At 39.1% G+C, this 16,833-nt stretch overlaps 1 protein-coding gene across 5 annotated transcripts in view; it reads right to left on the bottom strand.

Moving 5' to 3' along the window:
- Nucleotides 1-14,573, bottom strand: part of NKAIN2 (sodium/potassium transporting ATPase interacting 2) — a 1,030,226-nt gene extending 1,015,653 nt beyond the window's left edge. For 3 of the 5 annotated variants that reach the window (XM_025384318.1, XM_025384321.1, XM_025384317.1), the window contains exon 1: nucleotides 14,104-14,506. Coding sequence is in view for 3 of the 5 variants with exons in the window: in XM_025384317.1 (XP_025240102.1) it covers nucleotides 14,104-14,157 (54 nt within the window). In the remaining 2 variants the exon portion in view is untranslated. Of the gene's footprint in view, nucleotides 1-14,103 lie in introns of all 5 variants that reach the window. The other 2 variants (XM_025384320.1, XM_025384319.1) reach the window with 1 other exon arrangement.
- Between the last annotated feature and the right edge of the window lie 2,260 nt (nucleotides 14,574-16,833).

Below are 16,833 nucleotides of genomic sequence, written 5' to 3'. Positions count from 1 at the left end.
ACAATCATATTGTTCTTAACTCTTATTCAAATATTTTATTGACTTAAAAACTCATAATTGGACCTAAAACTTCTACACTCAGAAAAACGTGTTTGCCCTGCATGTCAACAATAATTATATGCCTGAAAATTAATATGCATTCCTATCTTAAATCTTTTCTAAGACATTTCATGAAGAAACACATACTATATGCATATTTTAACAGAATATTGCAAATGGAAGACGACAAATTAAAAGTGTCAAATATTCATCAGCAGTTTTTACTGGCACTAAAAGAAAGGTGACATTCACTGAGTCTTAGATAAAATCCACCTGGCTCAAACTAAACTGAGTAAAACAGCCAAAAGAATACTGAAGGCTTGGTTGAGTACATAATTGACCATAAAAAGTAGCTTTCAAATAAATCTAGATTCAACATTGCATCTCCAGTCAATACTCCCACAAATGCTTATTCAGCACTCCTCTTTCCTAATGTATGTCTCAACCTACCTTCCAATCTTCTTTTACTTTCATCCTGTTTATTCCCCGTGCCTTCATACCCACTATTCATGTGCCTATTCTCCTCATTTACCACTGGCTTAGAAACACACCAAAATAATCTAAGGAGTTTTCAAAATGGCTAGATGGCTGGGTTGCCTCCCTGAAGATTCCATTTTCATAGGTCGAGGGGATGGAGGAAGGGGCGCTGGTGTTGACATCTTTGAAAACTCCAGATAATTCTGACACGAGCCTCAGGGTAAAGAGCGTGACTCTCAAAGGTCTGCAACCATCAGGCTCCAGTCTGGTCTTTCCCTTCACAATCTCCTCAGCTGCCCTCTGGACAAGTCAAACTCTAAGATGAAGAAGTGTCCTGTTATGTCTAAGTGCTCTTTCCAGCTCCTTACATTAGCTCAGAGGATCTCGACAAAGGTACTATTTTGCTCTGTGACAAAATCTAGAGATGCTTTGGTTGTCAGAACAGGTGTATGCCACTCCAACTAGTGTATAAAGGCCAGAGATGTTGCTAAACATCCTATAATACACAATACAGCCCCTCCCAACAAATAATTATCATTCCAAAATGGCAGTGTTGTGAACATTGAGAAAAATGCTTCACCTGAAGCCTACCTTACTCTTTTCCATAATCATTCCATTCACGTATTCATTAAACAAACATTCCTATTCCTCCAACATCATCCCCCCACCATCCAGTTGTCTCCAGACTTTCCCTAAACATCATTCTGCTCCAGTTACTTTCATCTGCTTACACCAAACTCTCCCAAACTCTCACCAGTATGTACAATCCCCAGAACAATCTTTTTCTCTCCTCACTGTGTTTCTCTTAGGTTCCTTATTTCCAAGCATCTTTAAAAAAACCAAAATGTACAATGATGATTTTTCTAACAGCTGAGCTTCATTGCCTCCTATCCTTCTCAATAACTAGACCCTCTACCAATTAGGTGGCCAATCAAGGGCCTTGTGTCATCCAAGAAGTGTTCCTCTTCAAGATCTAGACTTTTGTTCTTGTCTCTTACCACCACCACCTTACCTCTCACTTCTTCCATTGTCTCACTTCTGCTGTACCCACCTCCTTACTCTCAAATGTGTGCCTGGCATTTCAATCACCTAACTACCCCTTCTCATTCTGACAGCATGGTTTCCCACCCACGCCTACCTGTGCTCAGACATTTTATTTTCACTGTCATCTTAGAGTTCTCACAAGCCCTGCAACTTCAATTTTCTGCTTTTTCATTCCAATTCTTAGAAATGTGGGTACTGATGGAGAAATAATTGGTTCTCTTACAAATGCTTGCCACCTAATTTCACCAGGGACTTTGAAGCAGTTTAGCAATCTTTTAATTTATTACTACTCTGCCCTCACCTTCCCCACAGGGCTTGCTCCAAACCTCAAGCGTTCACTCTCACATTGTGTTGTTTCTTATTCTACTATAGGGCACTGGGACATACACCTTGATGATTAACATCTACAGACACCTATAGACCCATATCCTATTCTATAAGGTCCCAAACTCCTTCCAAGGAGCTCAAGTTCATCTATGAACCAAACTGAATCAGACTCCTACCCCTTCCATTCCCTAAGTCACCTCACAATTCTTCCCTACTTGCCACTCAACTGGAACCTTCATTGTCCCACACATATTCTCTTTCATTCTCACCTTTCTACTACCATCATTTCTTCCACCTGAGATGCTCTTTTCTGCAATCTCTAGCTATAGAAATCCTCCCTATCATATACTAGGCCCCCATATATTGTTTGATCAACCTATGAGGAGATAACTAATCCTTCCCATAAATTTTCTTTGTATTTTATTCTCACTTCTCTTAAGTTCTTACCATGCTGCCCTATATTAAGGGTATATCTACATGCAACATTTAATCTCCTTGACAGAGGTCAGTTTGGTTCTACTCCCCAACCCTACTCCTGGCTTCTCAAATTTTGCATTATACACACACACTTGCACACTATATACACACACACGCGTGTGTATATATGTATATCTTTACAATATATAGCTGTATATATCAAGTATGTACATAGTCTCTTAAATGTTTCCTGGGTTCAAAGTAACCGAATCAAAATTGATAAGCAGAAGCTCTTCATGAAATGGCAGACAAATAAAATTAAGAATTTATACTAGGAGTTTTCATCTCAGTTTCACAGATTGAGTTCACAAGTTTTTGAAGCCCATTTTCCTGGTAAGAGAGTAGCTTTTATCAGATTCACAAGATTCCATGCCAAACAAACTAAAAACAAACCAAAAAAGTTCAAAACTACTGCTCTAGAGATATGAAAAATAAAGACAAAATTAACTTTGTTATATATGTTCTGATCTAACAAAACCCTTGGAAGTAATGTTGTATCAAATGCATTAAATACTAGATAATATGAATTAAACTTATATGAATTAACACTTTTAAATGGGGCAAAATGACCCAGACATCCACATTTATGTCTCACCAAAATTGATCTTATTTACAGTAAGTATAAGTGTGATTTTATAGCACACAATGAATGAAATACAGTAAAACATGCTTAGCTTCTAGCATAATAAGTAATATGGCTTAATAAATTAATAAATGATAAAGAACAGGTTGCAATTTAAACTAATCTTAAATTATTAAAACCACTAGATACTAGATTTATGACAGAAACATGGCTTGACATTCTTCTCAGTTACATCATATCCTAATTGCCAAAGGGTAGAAACACACACTTAATTTATTCAGCACATGTTCATTATGCTATTCGTATGTGGACATTTCATAAATCCTACTTGATGAAGCTGATTTAGTAATTACTTAATTTCCTCCCACTATTCATTCATTACTTCATTCACTTTTAAATGATCATGACTGCAATACAGCACTGCAGGCTAAGAACCATTCCAGGCAAATGCTTTTCAGGGTCTTCATCTCCCAACATCCAGGGCAGGGTCTGCACATCTGGCTCTTCATCCATTGCATGTAACATTTTTATTCACATTACGAATATGCAACGACCCTAGTCTGTGTGTAAAGTTTGCATCAAATCACTATATAAACTTCAAAAAAAAATTCACTGGGGTTTATTTCTCTCAGTGTAAGGGAAAAAAATATGACACGAGTTTAATGTACTTAACAGAGTGTGAGTAAAGGTAGGTACAGTAACACAGTGATCATTAACACCTCTTTCTTATGAAAAGAAAGTGAAAACCACAGGTCTCCCTTAAGGATTTTAATAAAAGAGGAATATAATTAAATGTCACCAAATATTGTTGTTGCAAGATTTCTATTTATTAAATGTAAACTGAACTTATGCTATTTGCCTGATTTTTAAGGCAGCTTTTCTAAATAAAAATAAATCTATTAGAGGACAATCTATAAAATGGTAAACTGGAAATGCATTGCCCCATATATCTAAGAGCCTGTGAAACTTCCCAGGAACATTTTTGATAAAACCAGAAATATGTTCTTAAGAAAATTAATCTATGAATTCATTCATAATTCAATTTATTGTGGATTCCAATTCATAATGAATTTTAAAACATTGTTTTAAGTAGAGTACTACTTAATTGCTTTTGAACTGTTAGACGTTCAGGAGTTGCACCCACCCCTCCACACCCTGCCTTGTAGGAAAATGAAGGAAGCCTTTAACTCCAGGTGCATAGAAAAGGCAAACTCATAAATGCTACTGAACGGCTATAATTTAACTACTATCTTTTGGGTGAATAAAATGGAACCACATTTTATAAAACATGGTCAAAAATGAAACTCCATTAATTCCTGTTGATAAGGGTAAGAAACACATAATCCTATACATCGCTCCAATATTTGAGAAAATCTCAGGCTATAGGTTCACTACTCACTAAAGTTGTGAGCATCTTTTATTTAAAAAGAAAAAAGATTTTTAAAAAAAAAAGGCTCAGAGCTCTTTATATACCAACTATGTATCATCAAATCTATATTTTGAGATGAGTTTCGCTCTGTTGCCCAGGCTGGAGTGAGTGGCATGATCTGGGCTCACTGTAACCTCTGCCTCCCAGGTTCAAGCAATTCTCATGCGTCAGCCTCCTGAGTAGCTGAGAATACAGGCATGTACCACCATGCCCTGCTAATTTTTGTATTTTTAGCAGAGATGACATTTTGCTGTGTTGGCCAGGCTGGTCTCGGACTCCTGACCTTAGGTGATCTACCAGTCTTGGCCTCCCAAAGTGCTAGAATTACAGGCATGAGCCACCACACCTGGCCAAATCTACAATAGTTTCTAAAAGGCTTCAAATATGTAATTATGTAACAATTTCCAGTAACTAGGGGTAAACATATCCACAAACCCTAATCTCATCCCTGCACTTCAAAGCAATCAGGTAAAACCTTCATATAGCATCTCTTATAGGGTACCTTATCTCTAGCTTACAGACTAACAAGAGAGTGAGGTCAGAATCACTATGCCCACCAGGATGAATTATGATTCCCAGGAACAAGGTGCCTTCCACCACTGCAGGTGCCAAAAGAAGTGCTCAACCCCAGGACAATCAGCATAGCCCTTCTCCGGGGGTCAAGACCACAGAAGGCAGCACTCCAACCCAGTATAATTTTCTCTTCTCCTTGTGGCTTGCAGAGGTTCTTTCAACTTTTGTGTCCAAGTGGTGTCAGAGACTGTAATACAAACAATACTCTGGGCGATCCACCTTGTATATCTCTTATGGCTACAAGCCTGTGTAGGTTAGGATACTATGAATTCCCTACCACCGAACACTTCACATGTAACATAGACCCTTCCATCATTTGATACACGGCTGTCAGTTAAAGGATTTGAAATATCTCCTTATTCTGTTGTGTAATTAGCATAATACAGATGCACACAAAGACTTCTGTTAAGAGTAGGGTGTACCAATTTGATTCCTCCATTTCAAACTAAGACTCGTTTGTTTCCAAATAATGCAACATTGTTGGGGGTTTTAAATGTGTTACTGTTTTAGAGTGTAATGCATTGATTAAAAAACAAAAGTCAGTATGAGGACTCTTCACCACTCCCCCGCCTAAGGCAAATATGTAGGCTGAGATCCTGGAAAAGCTAGCCTGGTTATAGATGTAGGATCCGGACATTGCTCCTCATCCACTGCCTTAAAACGAAAGTGCTTCTGCAAACGCCCTCTCCAAGGTGTTCTAGAGTTCTAAATATCAGAAGTTCCAAAACTAATGCAACACGTCAACCTCTTTGCCATATCAGCAATTGGACTTGATTGAGTTTCAGTTAAGGGTTTTTAGTGTTTGAAACATAATTTCAAGAAACTCAAGTGAACATACATAATATAAAATAGCCAAGCGTCTGAAAACAAGTTTCTATTCATTTGTTTTAATCACTTGATAATATTTTATATTGTTAAACATCTTTATGCATTATTTGTTATATATCTGTTTAATCAGTTGAGTTTCTAAACTGAATTCTTAATCTTTAAATATTGTTTAGGCCATCACTGAATATTAACTTGTAGACCGCATCATTAGCCTGGAGTAATATTTCACTGAAAAGTATTGCTGAAAATGCTAGTTCCATGGAAGATTAATAGGGGATATCAGAAAAAGACATTTCTTGGTTCACTGCAAGCACTCTAAATATTTGCTGAGTTAAATGGAATTAAGCAGGTGTTTAGTGCAGGACTTCCTGTAGCTGCTAATATGCTAATATGCACTGTGACCCTTGAGGGTGGGGGTGGTGGGAGGGATAAGTGTTCTTGCTCAGTACAATGACTTGCTGAACTAGTGTCCACAGAACACAGTTTTAGAAATACTGGCCTGAAGAACAATGTTGACTTGTTTGTAAAATCCAAGTTTCATTTTAATGAATACTTAAAGTAGGTATATCAGGCACATGGCATACTATCTAGTTCAAACCACCTGTACCTAGTGTTTTAATCCTTATTTATACAGCCTCACAAAATTTATGGATGGGTGAAGAAAAAAATGATTGTATGAAAAAAACTAGTTGTTCTAACTAGGGTCACTGGCCATAAACAACCCTATAACTACTCACTAGATGAACTGTTCTGAAAGGTTAAACCATTAAAACTGCAAAGATATTAACTTTAAGCACATTCTCTCCCCTAGATACTTCTATTCTATAGGGTAAATAGGTCAGGAATTATTTGCCCTATTTTTCAAATGAGGAAACAGCACTCAGAAATATAAATGTCTCGGGCAAAGTCATAGTTATTTAGCCACCCAATACAGAAGCACTAGACTCCTTGGTATATTAAAATCCAGCTTCTAACTTAGCCCAGTACTTTTTCAGCATCTATCTCTCCCTCTCTTTCTCTCTCTCTCTCTCTCTCCTCTCCTTCTCTCTCTCCTCTCCTTCTCTCTCTCCTCTCTCTCCCCCCTCCTCTCTCCTCTCTCTCTCCTCTCTTCCCTCTCCTCTTCTCTCTATCTCTCTTTCTCTCTCTCTCTCTCTCTCTGCCCCCAGGGCTGTGCTTACCCTAATGAGTGGCTAGGCTAGTAAAGAGAGGCAGGTGAAGGATCCAATTATGTTCTAGCATGACCAGACATGAGGGTGCTTGCTTTCAGATTCTTCTGTATTTCAATTCATTGCAAAGACACAAATGCGCTGAAAAGACCTTGCATTTCTCCTATTTAAACTTCTGAATCGAACTAAGCTGGAAGTCAGAAATAGGTCCTGGAGAAAAGTTTTCTTTCATATCAGTAGCAGGACATAGGAAGAATTGAGTTAATTCTCTAGTTGGATTGAAGAATTTCAAAAACTAGGTTCTTGTTCTCTTGTAACACCATTAGGTGAAGACACGTATTATAGGCCAACAGTTCTCAAAATTTGGTGCCTGATCATCAACATCAGCATCATCTGGGAATTCCTTAGAAATACAAATTCTCTTGTCCTGGCACAGATCTCTGGAGTCAGAAACTCTAAGGGAGGGCCCAAAAATCTATGTTTAAAAATCCTGCGGAAGATTCTGATGCACACTTAGGTTCAAAACGTGTTCAAGGATATTCAATACATATTTTAAATAACATATTTACTCTCTTCCCAAGTACAATAATTATGGCAAATATTATTAGTCGATGGTGGTCTGGATGAATTTAGGATCTGGAGCATGTAAAAAACAAACAAGCAAACAAACAAACAAACAAAAAACAGGCAAATAACATTATTGTGCACTGGTCATTCCTCAAGGAGTGGTTTTAAAAACAGCTGGATTTTTTTAAAAATGAATATATTTTTTCTTTCCATATAATCCATTTTAAGCATACATATCAAATGTCTAAGACCCTGTTGCATCGTTATCTGTCAAAAGTCGGCCCAAATGCATGGGAACAGCAATGGATACTTGCTCTGAAGAGGGGAGCTTCCCCTTCTGCCCTTTTATTCTCTAGTCCATACACCAGCTGCTCATAGTTGTCAAACCCCAAGATTATCCACGTCGGTCAGCTTTGGACAGTAGCCTGACATCAATCCACCCCACCCTCTAAACCTAGGTGTTGACTAACGGGTCACTAAGGAATTAGTAGGTAGGTACTTAATTCCTTCAGTAAAACAAACATGAGAGGCTGCTATGGTTTTATTTCACATGGAAGGGATGCAGTGTGGCACAGGTTCAGGGTCAGGTTGAGATTCAGACAGACCCGGGTTTGATTCCAAGCTTCTCCACTTACTAAGAGGGTGACTTAAAAACACAGCTTAACTTTTCAAGGCCTCCATCTCCTCCCTGGTAAAGTGAGGATATTAATATCTATTACCTACCCCTTAGGATTACCGGAGAGGATTCAGTGGAAAAAATAAAAAATAAAAAAAAAACCATATTTAGCCAAGAATAAGCTTCCAATAAATAATAATGTTTTCATTATTGTTCATTTTATAAAACTAGATTTTAAAAGCATAATAAGTTACTTAAAAATGCATGAAATGAAAAAATAATTTATTTCAAAATGCACATAAAAATCAGTTTATATGTAGCATTTCAAGGAGTTTTTACAGGGATCAAGTTAGCATGGGATCCACAAGTAGCTGAAAAGGTAAAAATTATAAGCCTTTGAAGTTACCTTATTCTTATTCCAGGTTGGAAAAACAGAAAGAGTCTATATCCTGCATAAGACTAAATCTTAGAATATTCCTATAAGCTAGACTCAGTGCCTGTTTCATAATTTAAGGAAAGAAAAAGAAAAATACTTATTTCAGGAAGATGAGCTAGTAATTTCTTTATATATTGAGAATTTTATATCTAAACATAACTGAAATATTTTTTAACAAAAGAAAAAAAGCATAACAAATTTATTACATGCACACATGTGCACAGGAGTATTACAAAGTATGAACTGAAATACTAAAAGAAGAGAACAGCAAGTTATACATTTCATTTCTACCATAATCTGGAGAAAGAAAATGATATATAATTTTATCTTGTTCCTTCATAATTTTTAAATATGTTTTAGTATCTTGGGGATGCTAAGAACAAAGGCTTCATATAATTTTATTTCCACCCTATAGAAATTAGGAGTAAGTAGAGTACTTATTCTATCACTGTTACAAAAAAAAGTAGCCCTACATACATTGCATCTTGATGGCTTATGTATTTTATTATATTGAAAATAAACAACAATCAAGTTTCCATGAGGGGAAAAAAATAACAAAAATCAGAAGAGTTTATTATATCAGAAAAAAAAAAAACAGGAAACAAATATTTTTCCTATGTGTGTGTTTCATTTCTGACATTTGTGTGTTATTGGAAATAGCGTAATTTCCATTAATACCAATATGAGTTTCAAACTGCTTAGGAAAAAATGATACTGCGCTGTTTGAAATTCTACCAAATAACAAAACTGAAATACAACCTTTGGAATTTTAGGCATTATTAGTATATACAAATATTTAATGCAATTGGTGCCATAATTTTTGTATTTATATTTCCAGGATCAACATAGAAATGTTAAAATATGTTTCTCTCTCTCAGATTTTATTTCTCTCTAGCACACACATATTAAAAATAAAAAACAAAAAATGAAGACTTCCTATTTTAAGGAATCCCTGACTTCCATTCTGAAATTCTTGACTGGGCAAGTAGAGAATCTGACCTCAAAGTAAAGCAGCGTCGGAGGGAAAGGAGGTAGGAAAGCACATTTGCATTTCTGGGTCATTACCCACACACAGGCCCCATGCCAGAGACGACTCTGGCATTCTGTAGAAAAAAATGCTGCCCATCCAAGCCTTTATTTAAGAAAGCAGGGAACAGCTCCACATGGGTTGACTTTTTGAAACTTTAGCTGTATTCAAGAAAAGAAGTCGCTACCTGCTTTGTGAACGAAGAAACAGAGCTGGACACTGGAAGAAGTTTCTAGGTATCTCTTGTTATACGTAAGACAGAGCAGAGTAGTGCTGAATTACAGTGAGGATAAATTAAAAACAAAACCATGTCCAACAATATTCAGGATGCATAAATAGAAAACATTTAAAAAGAAGAAAGTTATCATTTTACAACTTAGCAAACTCAACATATCTTTACATAAGTTTCTAAAGTATTGTATGGAGATTTTCAGTCATCTTCATGAATAAGTTTGGTTAACAACTTCAAGATTTTATCATCAATGGCATCTGAATCCTAAAAAGTTAAAATTCTCTGAGCCAGGAAGTTTTGTGGCAGATAAAGTTCTAAACTTCCCAAGAACTGTCAAACTTGTCAAAAGTATACTAGAAATATCATAAGATTCTACCTGCACTTTTCAAGCTACTTCATGGCAATGCTTTATTTTCTAAAAAGTAATAAAATAGCACATGATTATGAACACTGCATAAAACCACGATCACTGAAGTATTCCATAATTATAATAAAATTGTTTTTAATATAGTCTACACTCACGACATTTTCAGGAAAAAAAAAAGTGTACCTTTGAAAATGGTTAGCAATCCTGAGATAGAAAGTAACGGATCATTCTTAAGTTTCAAATGTAATCCTTCACACAGCTGCACACACAATGTGTACTAACCTAATTGTTAGTTGCACCTGCTCCAAGTTAACAATATTTCATACAGTTCATGGCAACAGTGGCATTTTTCAAGTGTTAATCTGTGGAGTGTAAATCTAAACTTTCTTTCAATGGTTTATGACATGTTTTGTGCCACCCAGGGGTCTAATGTACAAAATACGGGATTTTGAGTTTCTTTACTTGAAAACAAATCTGTCCTTTCAGTCTAAATTAAGTTATATTCTTTCATATTTTAACAGTATTTTTTTCACACTGAGAGATATCAGAGTTTTTTTTTCAATATCTATAAAAGAACTCCGATTCAATCACACATTGGGGTAAAAATGCCAAAACTTTCACAACCTGTTGAAAGTTACAAATAGTAAATAAGAAGTTAAATACTTCTTGTCCTACACCACTACAACCACCACTGCAAATGCAGTGATGATTTTTGTTACTATCTGAAATCTTCAGTTTCTGAGTATTAAGGACAGCAACGATAAAAAGAAAATTACCTTCTTGAGATTATGAGCTTAAGCTCTGGATTCTGCACATGGAGTACATCTGCTTCCAGAGATCATACTCCTTTATGTAGGAATCACCCTAAAATCTGAAGTTGACATAACCATACAACTCAAAGATTTTAATTTATGATACATATGGAGACAGTTTATGGAAGTTTTATATTGAATCTCTATGGTCTGAAATTCTAGTTTCTTGTTTTCTAAACAGATTTCCTGATTTTTGAGAAGAGTGTGTGTTTATCTATACTTGTAGTCTGCCAAACATTAAATTAAATGTATATTTAACTAATGTAAAGCACAGATACAGAATTCTGACAGGTAAATGTCTCTGGAGAACCCGTCTCTGTCCGTCATTTGTTAAATGGTCAAAACATCGTGTCTGGTCTCATAAAAACCTAATAAATGAGATTACCATATCCACAATACCAAAAGCCACCTCATCCTCTCCTAAGATTAGCTGCAAATTGGTGCAGATGTAAACATCCCTTTAAGTTTATTTAAAATACAAATACTTTGCTTAGAGGACAGAGATTAATGTTTCCAGAAACTTAATCAAGTCACGTAATAAAGAAACGGAATAAAATTTCTAACTTAGACTCTCTTTGGCCTCAATTGATTTTAAGAAATCTAAGATTTTTTCCTGTACAGTTACCAAAAAAAAAAAAGAAAAGAAAAGATGCCCAAATGTTACAAGAAGACATACTAAACACTTTAGAAGTAACCAAAACTGGGTTAACTTTTATTTCAGTCAATGGTACATGAGTCATAACTTAGTCTAGAAACCTGGTTTATTTGTAAAACAATCTACTCATAATAGCGCAAAGACATAAAAAGTTTTTAAAAATCTATTGAGAGCAAAAGGAAAACGTACCCACCCACCTACTTTTTTAGTGCAGGGCTTTGCAACTATTAATTTGCAAAATAATTATTTTATTTAAAATTAAACACTGTATTTCCAAAAAGCAACAATTACCAAGAATCTCTGAGGTCCTTTAAGGTGTGATCTTTTCACCCTATCAAAACAATTGGATTTTCTTTGTCCTTTGTTTTTTGTTCTGCATCTGCATTAACATGGCTGCTAATTATATTAACCTGGTGGCACATAAAGTCTGAATGGGCAAAATCACATGATTCTTATAGAACATAAAACTCCTTAGGATTCCAATGTACACTTGCTTAGACTGTGCTCTTCTGTATTACAGCTACGACTATTCTGTTAAAGAACCTAAGTATAATTCAGAATTTCTGTTTCATAAGTGATGGTGCAACTCTCAAGACACCACTGTATGTATGGATGCATTCATGTACTCAAGAGTATGTGCACATACACACATGTGTGAGCACACAAAAACACAAAGGAGCCTTTAGCTTTATCATTCTACTTTGAATAGTTTCCCTATTGGTATATTTACGTTTTTCTAAAATTAATTTCTTGAGGAGTTTGTATTCATCACACAAAATGTCATATAGATCTAGTGCATACATTTGCCATAAGAAAGCCCTATTATATTAAATGATTAGAAATTAAATCACGTTTTTCAAATTTTAAATTGAAAAGAGCATAAGAATGATCGACACACCCACTCATTCTCACAGTTTTATGCTTTCACACAGTGAATCAGCAAATGTATTATTTTCTGAATAATATATATAAAAAAAGGATGTTTTGAAAACCTTTATACATTTTGGCAGACTTGGCCTAATGGGTTGTTTAACAAAGTAAACTCCCTCATTGTTCTGGTTAGCTTTATTATTAAGAGTAAAAACCCTTTATTGCAAAACTTATATGACTCTATGGTACAGAAAAATAAACTGGTTTACACATCATTGAGAAACTACCACATTCTGAAAATTATATTTATAGTTCCATCTTTTTTTTCTTACAACCAAGTGCATAAGTGCATAAATCACAGACCAAAATAGACACCATCAGATAACTTTCATGGGAAAGAAAAACATCCTAAGACAACACACAACAAAAAGCACTGTTTCAGCTAAATATTAAACAAAGCAGCAATAGCTAACACGGGCTTCACAACAACTGATAAACAAGAACACTTAAGGAATTCCTCTGTCAGTTTCAATGGCAAATCCTTGCTCTTTTGAACACTTTACTGATTGGACACTCAAACATCTTCTGCCTTGTAGTCACCTCAACCTTTATGAAACAATTGTTGAAAATGTAGATGACTATTCCAGTTAAGTTATACTTTCTAAGGAAATCTACTTAACGACAAGTGTGAGCAAGTAGATCCTACCTCAAATTAACCACGTAGAGTGGTATATTTTTCATCTCTCAACTCTACTCAGACCCTCCTTCCATTGCCCTTAAGGAATTGAAATTCAGAGACATGACGTTTTCCACTATTGGTTCCTTGCCTCTTTGCAACTGTACAACATTCCTCAAAAAGTACACACAATTCTCCATCCTATAGGATCAGACAACAGTATCTATTTCAGGAGCAATAATAAGCAAAATGTAAGACAGAATATTTTTTCTTGGAATTGTCTGTTAATTGTGATTTAAAGGTACTGGTTCTGTCTATGACAATGGTGTTGCTGAGTTCATCTAAGTATTTTTGTTCAATCTGCACACTTTAAAAACTCAATGTGGCTTCTAAATGAGACTGTTGTAAGGATACAATCTGCCCTGAAGAGTGGTTTTTTTAGAGCATTATACTTAAAGACAACATTTTCCTAAAAAACATATCTATGAATAAACAAAGATACTGCAAAATTAGTATAGAGAAAAGTCCAAAATTCCATATTTTTCTGTTTAACACCTGTACAGTAAATTGTAGGTGACAATCACGTTGTTACATGAATAGGAATGCAAAGCATAAACAACAAGAGCTACACCTTGCTTTGCCTAAAGAAATTAAAGATAAGTTTAACCCGCACCTGCCAAACTGTCTTAAGAGGGACACAAATAGGTGGGAGCGGAAAGGCTCACCTCTCCTGTACACCAGAGTGCGTCTCCCTGAAATAATCTTAAATATAGGCAATATATCTGTCACCTTCTCTTTTATTTTTTTCTTCCATGCAAGTCAATGGCAGACCCTTTACTGCACTCCCGTGCCCATTATCTCAAAGACACATTACAGAATAAGGGGACCCAAGTGTCACTTACCAGTTGCATGCCACAGATAAAGATAAGCGTGCACCTGCCACTGCAATAACCCATGGTTTCCGAGACCCCTGCCACAGCCAGACTGTCCCACGTCGGCCACCGTCGAGCCCCCACTTTATCCAATCAGATCGCGGGGAAGGACAGGCAAACCTGCGGAGGGCTCGGGGGCTCCGGGCTGCTGCTGCCAGCGTCCTGGGAAGTGACAGGCATTAGGACCTGCTGGTGCGGCGGCGGCGGCGGCAGCTCCAGCCGCGCCCGCCACACATACCTTCACTCGCTCGGTGCACACGCCGCGCCGCAGGCAGTGCCGCCTGCGGAGACGCGCCCGGGGCCCGCAGGGGCAGCAGCGGCAGCCTGGCAGCGCCGCCGCGCCCTCGGGCATCTGGCCCCCGAAGTTTCGCCCCCGCCGCTCCCCGCGCCGCTCGCCTCACGCCCCCCAGCGCGGCCGCCGCCCGACGCGCGCTCGCCCTGCGCTCTCCGCGCGCCGGCTCCGGGGGCGGCAGAAGCGCGCGCGGGCCGCTGCCCGCCTCCCTGCGCAGCCCGCGGCTCTCTGCGCCCTGCGTTGAGGGGCCCGGCGGGCGGGGGTGGGGCTGGGAGCGGAGGCGTCCGGGCCCCGCGATCCCCAGCGGCTACTGCAGCGGCTGCTGCGCGCAGTGATGCGGGTCCGCGCCGCGTCCCAGCAGCGGCGCTGCCCCTCCCTTCGCCCAGATGTGTGAATCCTCCTCCTCCAACAAATCCTTCAACCTGCTCCCCGCCGCCCCCTCCTAGGGGGCCAACTTTGAGGACGGTCGGGGCTGCCGCCCAGGCGGCCGCTGGTGGCGGTGTCTAGGCGGAAAGGAGCGGCGCGAAAGCGGCGGCGGCGGGGACCGGGGCCTCGGGGCGAGGAGTCCGGGCGGCATGACCGCGGTGTCCTGAACTGGAGTCGGTCCTGCTCCCGGAGCCGGAGCCGAGCCGCGGCACTCTGCGGGAGCGAACCGAGTGTGTGTGCGTGCGGGCGCTCGGGGAAGAAGGGACGAAGAGGAGGGTTAGGGAAGGAGGCTGGGGTCATAGAACAAGGGTGCAGCCGAGGCATCCAGAGTGGCAGGAAAGCCCGAGTGGCGGAAGGGCCAGAGGTGGCGAGGAGAAGGGGCGCGGCGGCCCCAGACGCACCGCCGAGCACCCGGCTGCCCTGTGCTCCCTAGAATCTAAAAGGCCGGAGCGCAGAGAGCTACGGAGTCGACCCTGTTTGGGGAAGGGGACCGAGTTGCTGCTGGAGTTGGGAAAATTTAGCAACCGGAGCGAATAGGGATGCAATGAGTGCTGTTGCTGCTGATGTTGAAGCGTCAAACTGTTGTTTGTTTTCACTTAAAATATTAAAGAGTCGGAGACCAGTTTAATACTCAGTTACTTCAGCCTCACAGACCGTCCCGGCTGGGTGTGGATTCCTACTGGAGAGGCTCCAGCCTTCGCTGAGCACCCGCCTGAAGCTGTGAAGCGGCTGCTACCTGCCGAGCCAGGCTTCGGAGCCCGGCTTCGGAGCCCGCTGCTGCCACCTGCGGGCGGAAAGCTGAAAGGCGCAATATGCTGTCCCAAGTGGCTGCCCCTGGGGCGTGGGTATTTAGGACCAAGTTTCCTTTTTAGCCCGGGCAGCTAATGAAAACAATCCTAACTTTTCCAGGAAGTGAAGATGATTTGTTGAGATCCACTGAGGAAATGACTCATTGGGGTGAAGTGCCGCGATTGATAAGAGGATGCTTTAGGTAGCTAAATAGCAACCAACTCCCTAGCACCCTTCTTAAGAGATTACGATGACAAAACCACATCAAGCAGAGAGCTTTCTGTAGCAAATGCAACTTGGCGCCTAGTGAGAAAAATGGCATTTGTACAGGATGAAGTTATGCTGGGAACCACAAATAAATATCCCGAATGATTGCTTCCTTTGAATAAACATTATGATGTATCAGAATGACTAAATACAAATAAATTGAATAGGGCAGAGAGACTTTATTCTCCAGAAGCCTGGCACTGAATTTTCAGAAACGATTTGTCAGTCCTAGAGAGCCAAAAAGGGATTAACTGTTAAATTTATGGAGCACAGATATTTTATTGCTATAATGAGAATGTCTACTTTTAATCGCCCCATTTGTAAAGGGGCTTTTCTTCTGAAAAGTGCCTTTCAATGTTTAATAAAATTCCCAAGAGCCCAATATGTGCTCTTAGGCACTGCAAAGTCTCGAAGGTAATCGTTCCACAACCTTTGGTAGAACAGAAGCCAGAGTTATCTAGTGGAAGATGTTTCTCTTAGTTGTTCTTATTCTGTCTTTATACACGTTAGTTGTCCTGTGCCTGCTAGGGTTATAGGTATTTTGCATTGCCAGACGGAAACCTGTAAGTTAGTTGACTATTCAAGAAGCTGCTGCCATATTGTCAAAAGAGTTCTATTACCTCCTTGAATTTATCATAGGAACAACACATTTATATGGATCCCTCCATAATCCTGCAGAGGTTTCCCCGCAACCAGCAATAGCCTGAGTAATCTTTAGGTTGTGTAGGAAAGCAGAATGCTTTCTGTAGCTGACTCCGGCAGTGCCCCACCATAGTTCTTGGACTATGCCCTTTTCAGTCCATGCTTGCCTTTTTGTAATCACTTGGGACAGTCTGTTTGCTAGCCGTTGGAGGTGTTTGGCTGAACAATAAGGTTCCACCCCTAAGAGCTGCCCTCACCCAATAATGGATGGGAATTGGTGGATA

The sequence above is a fragment of the Theropithecus gelada genome, chromosome 4 (assembly GCF_003255815.1).
Source record: "Theropithecus gelada isolate Dixy chromosome 4, Tgel_1.0, whole genome shotgun sequence".
NCBI classification, from domain to species: domain Eukaryota; kingdom Metazoa; phylum Chordata; class Mammalia; order Primates; family Cercopithecidae; genus Theropithecus; species Theropithecus gelada.
Note: the sequence above shows the minus strand (reverse complement) of the source record. Positions and strands in the feature narration are given on the sequence as shown.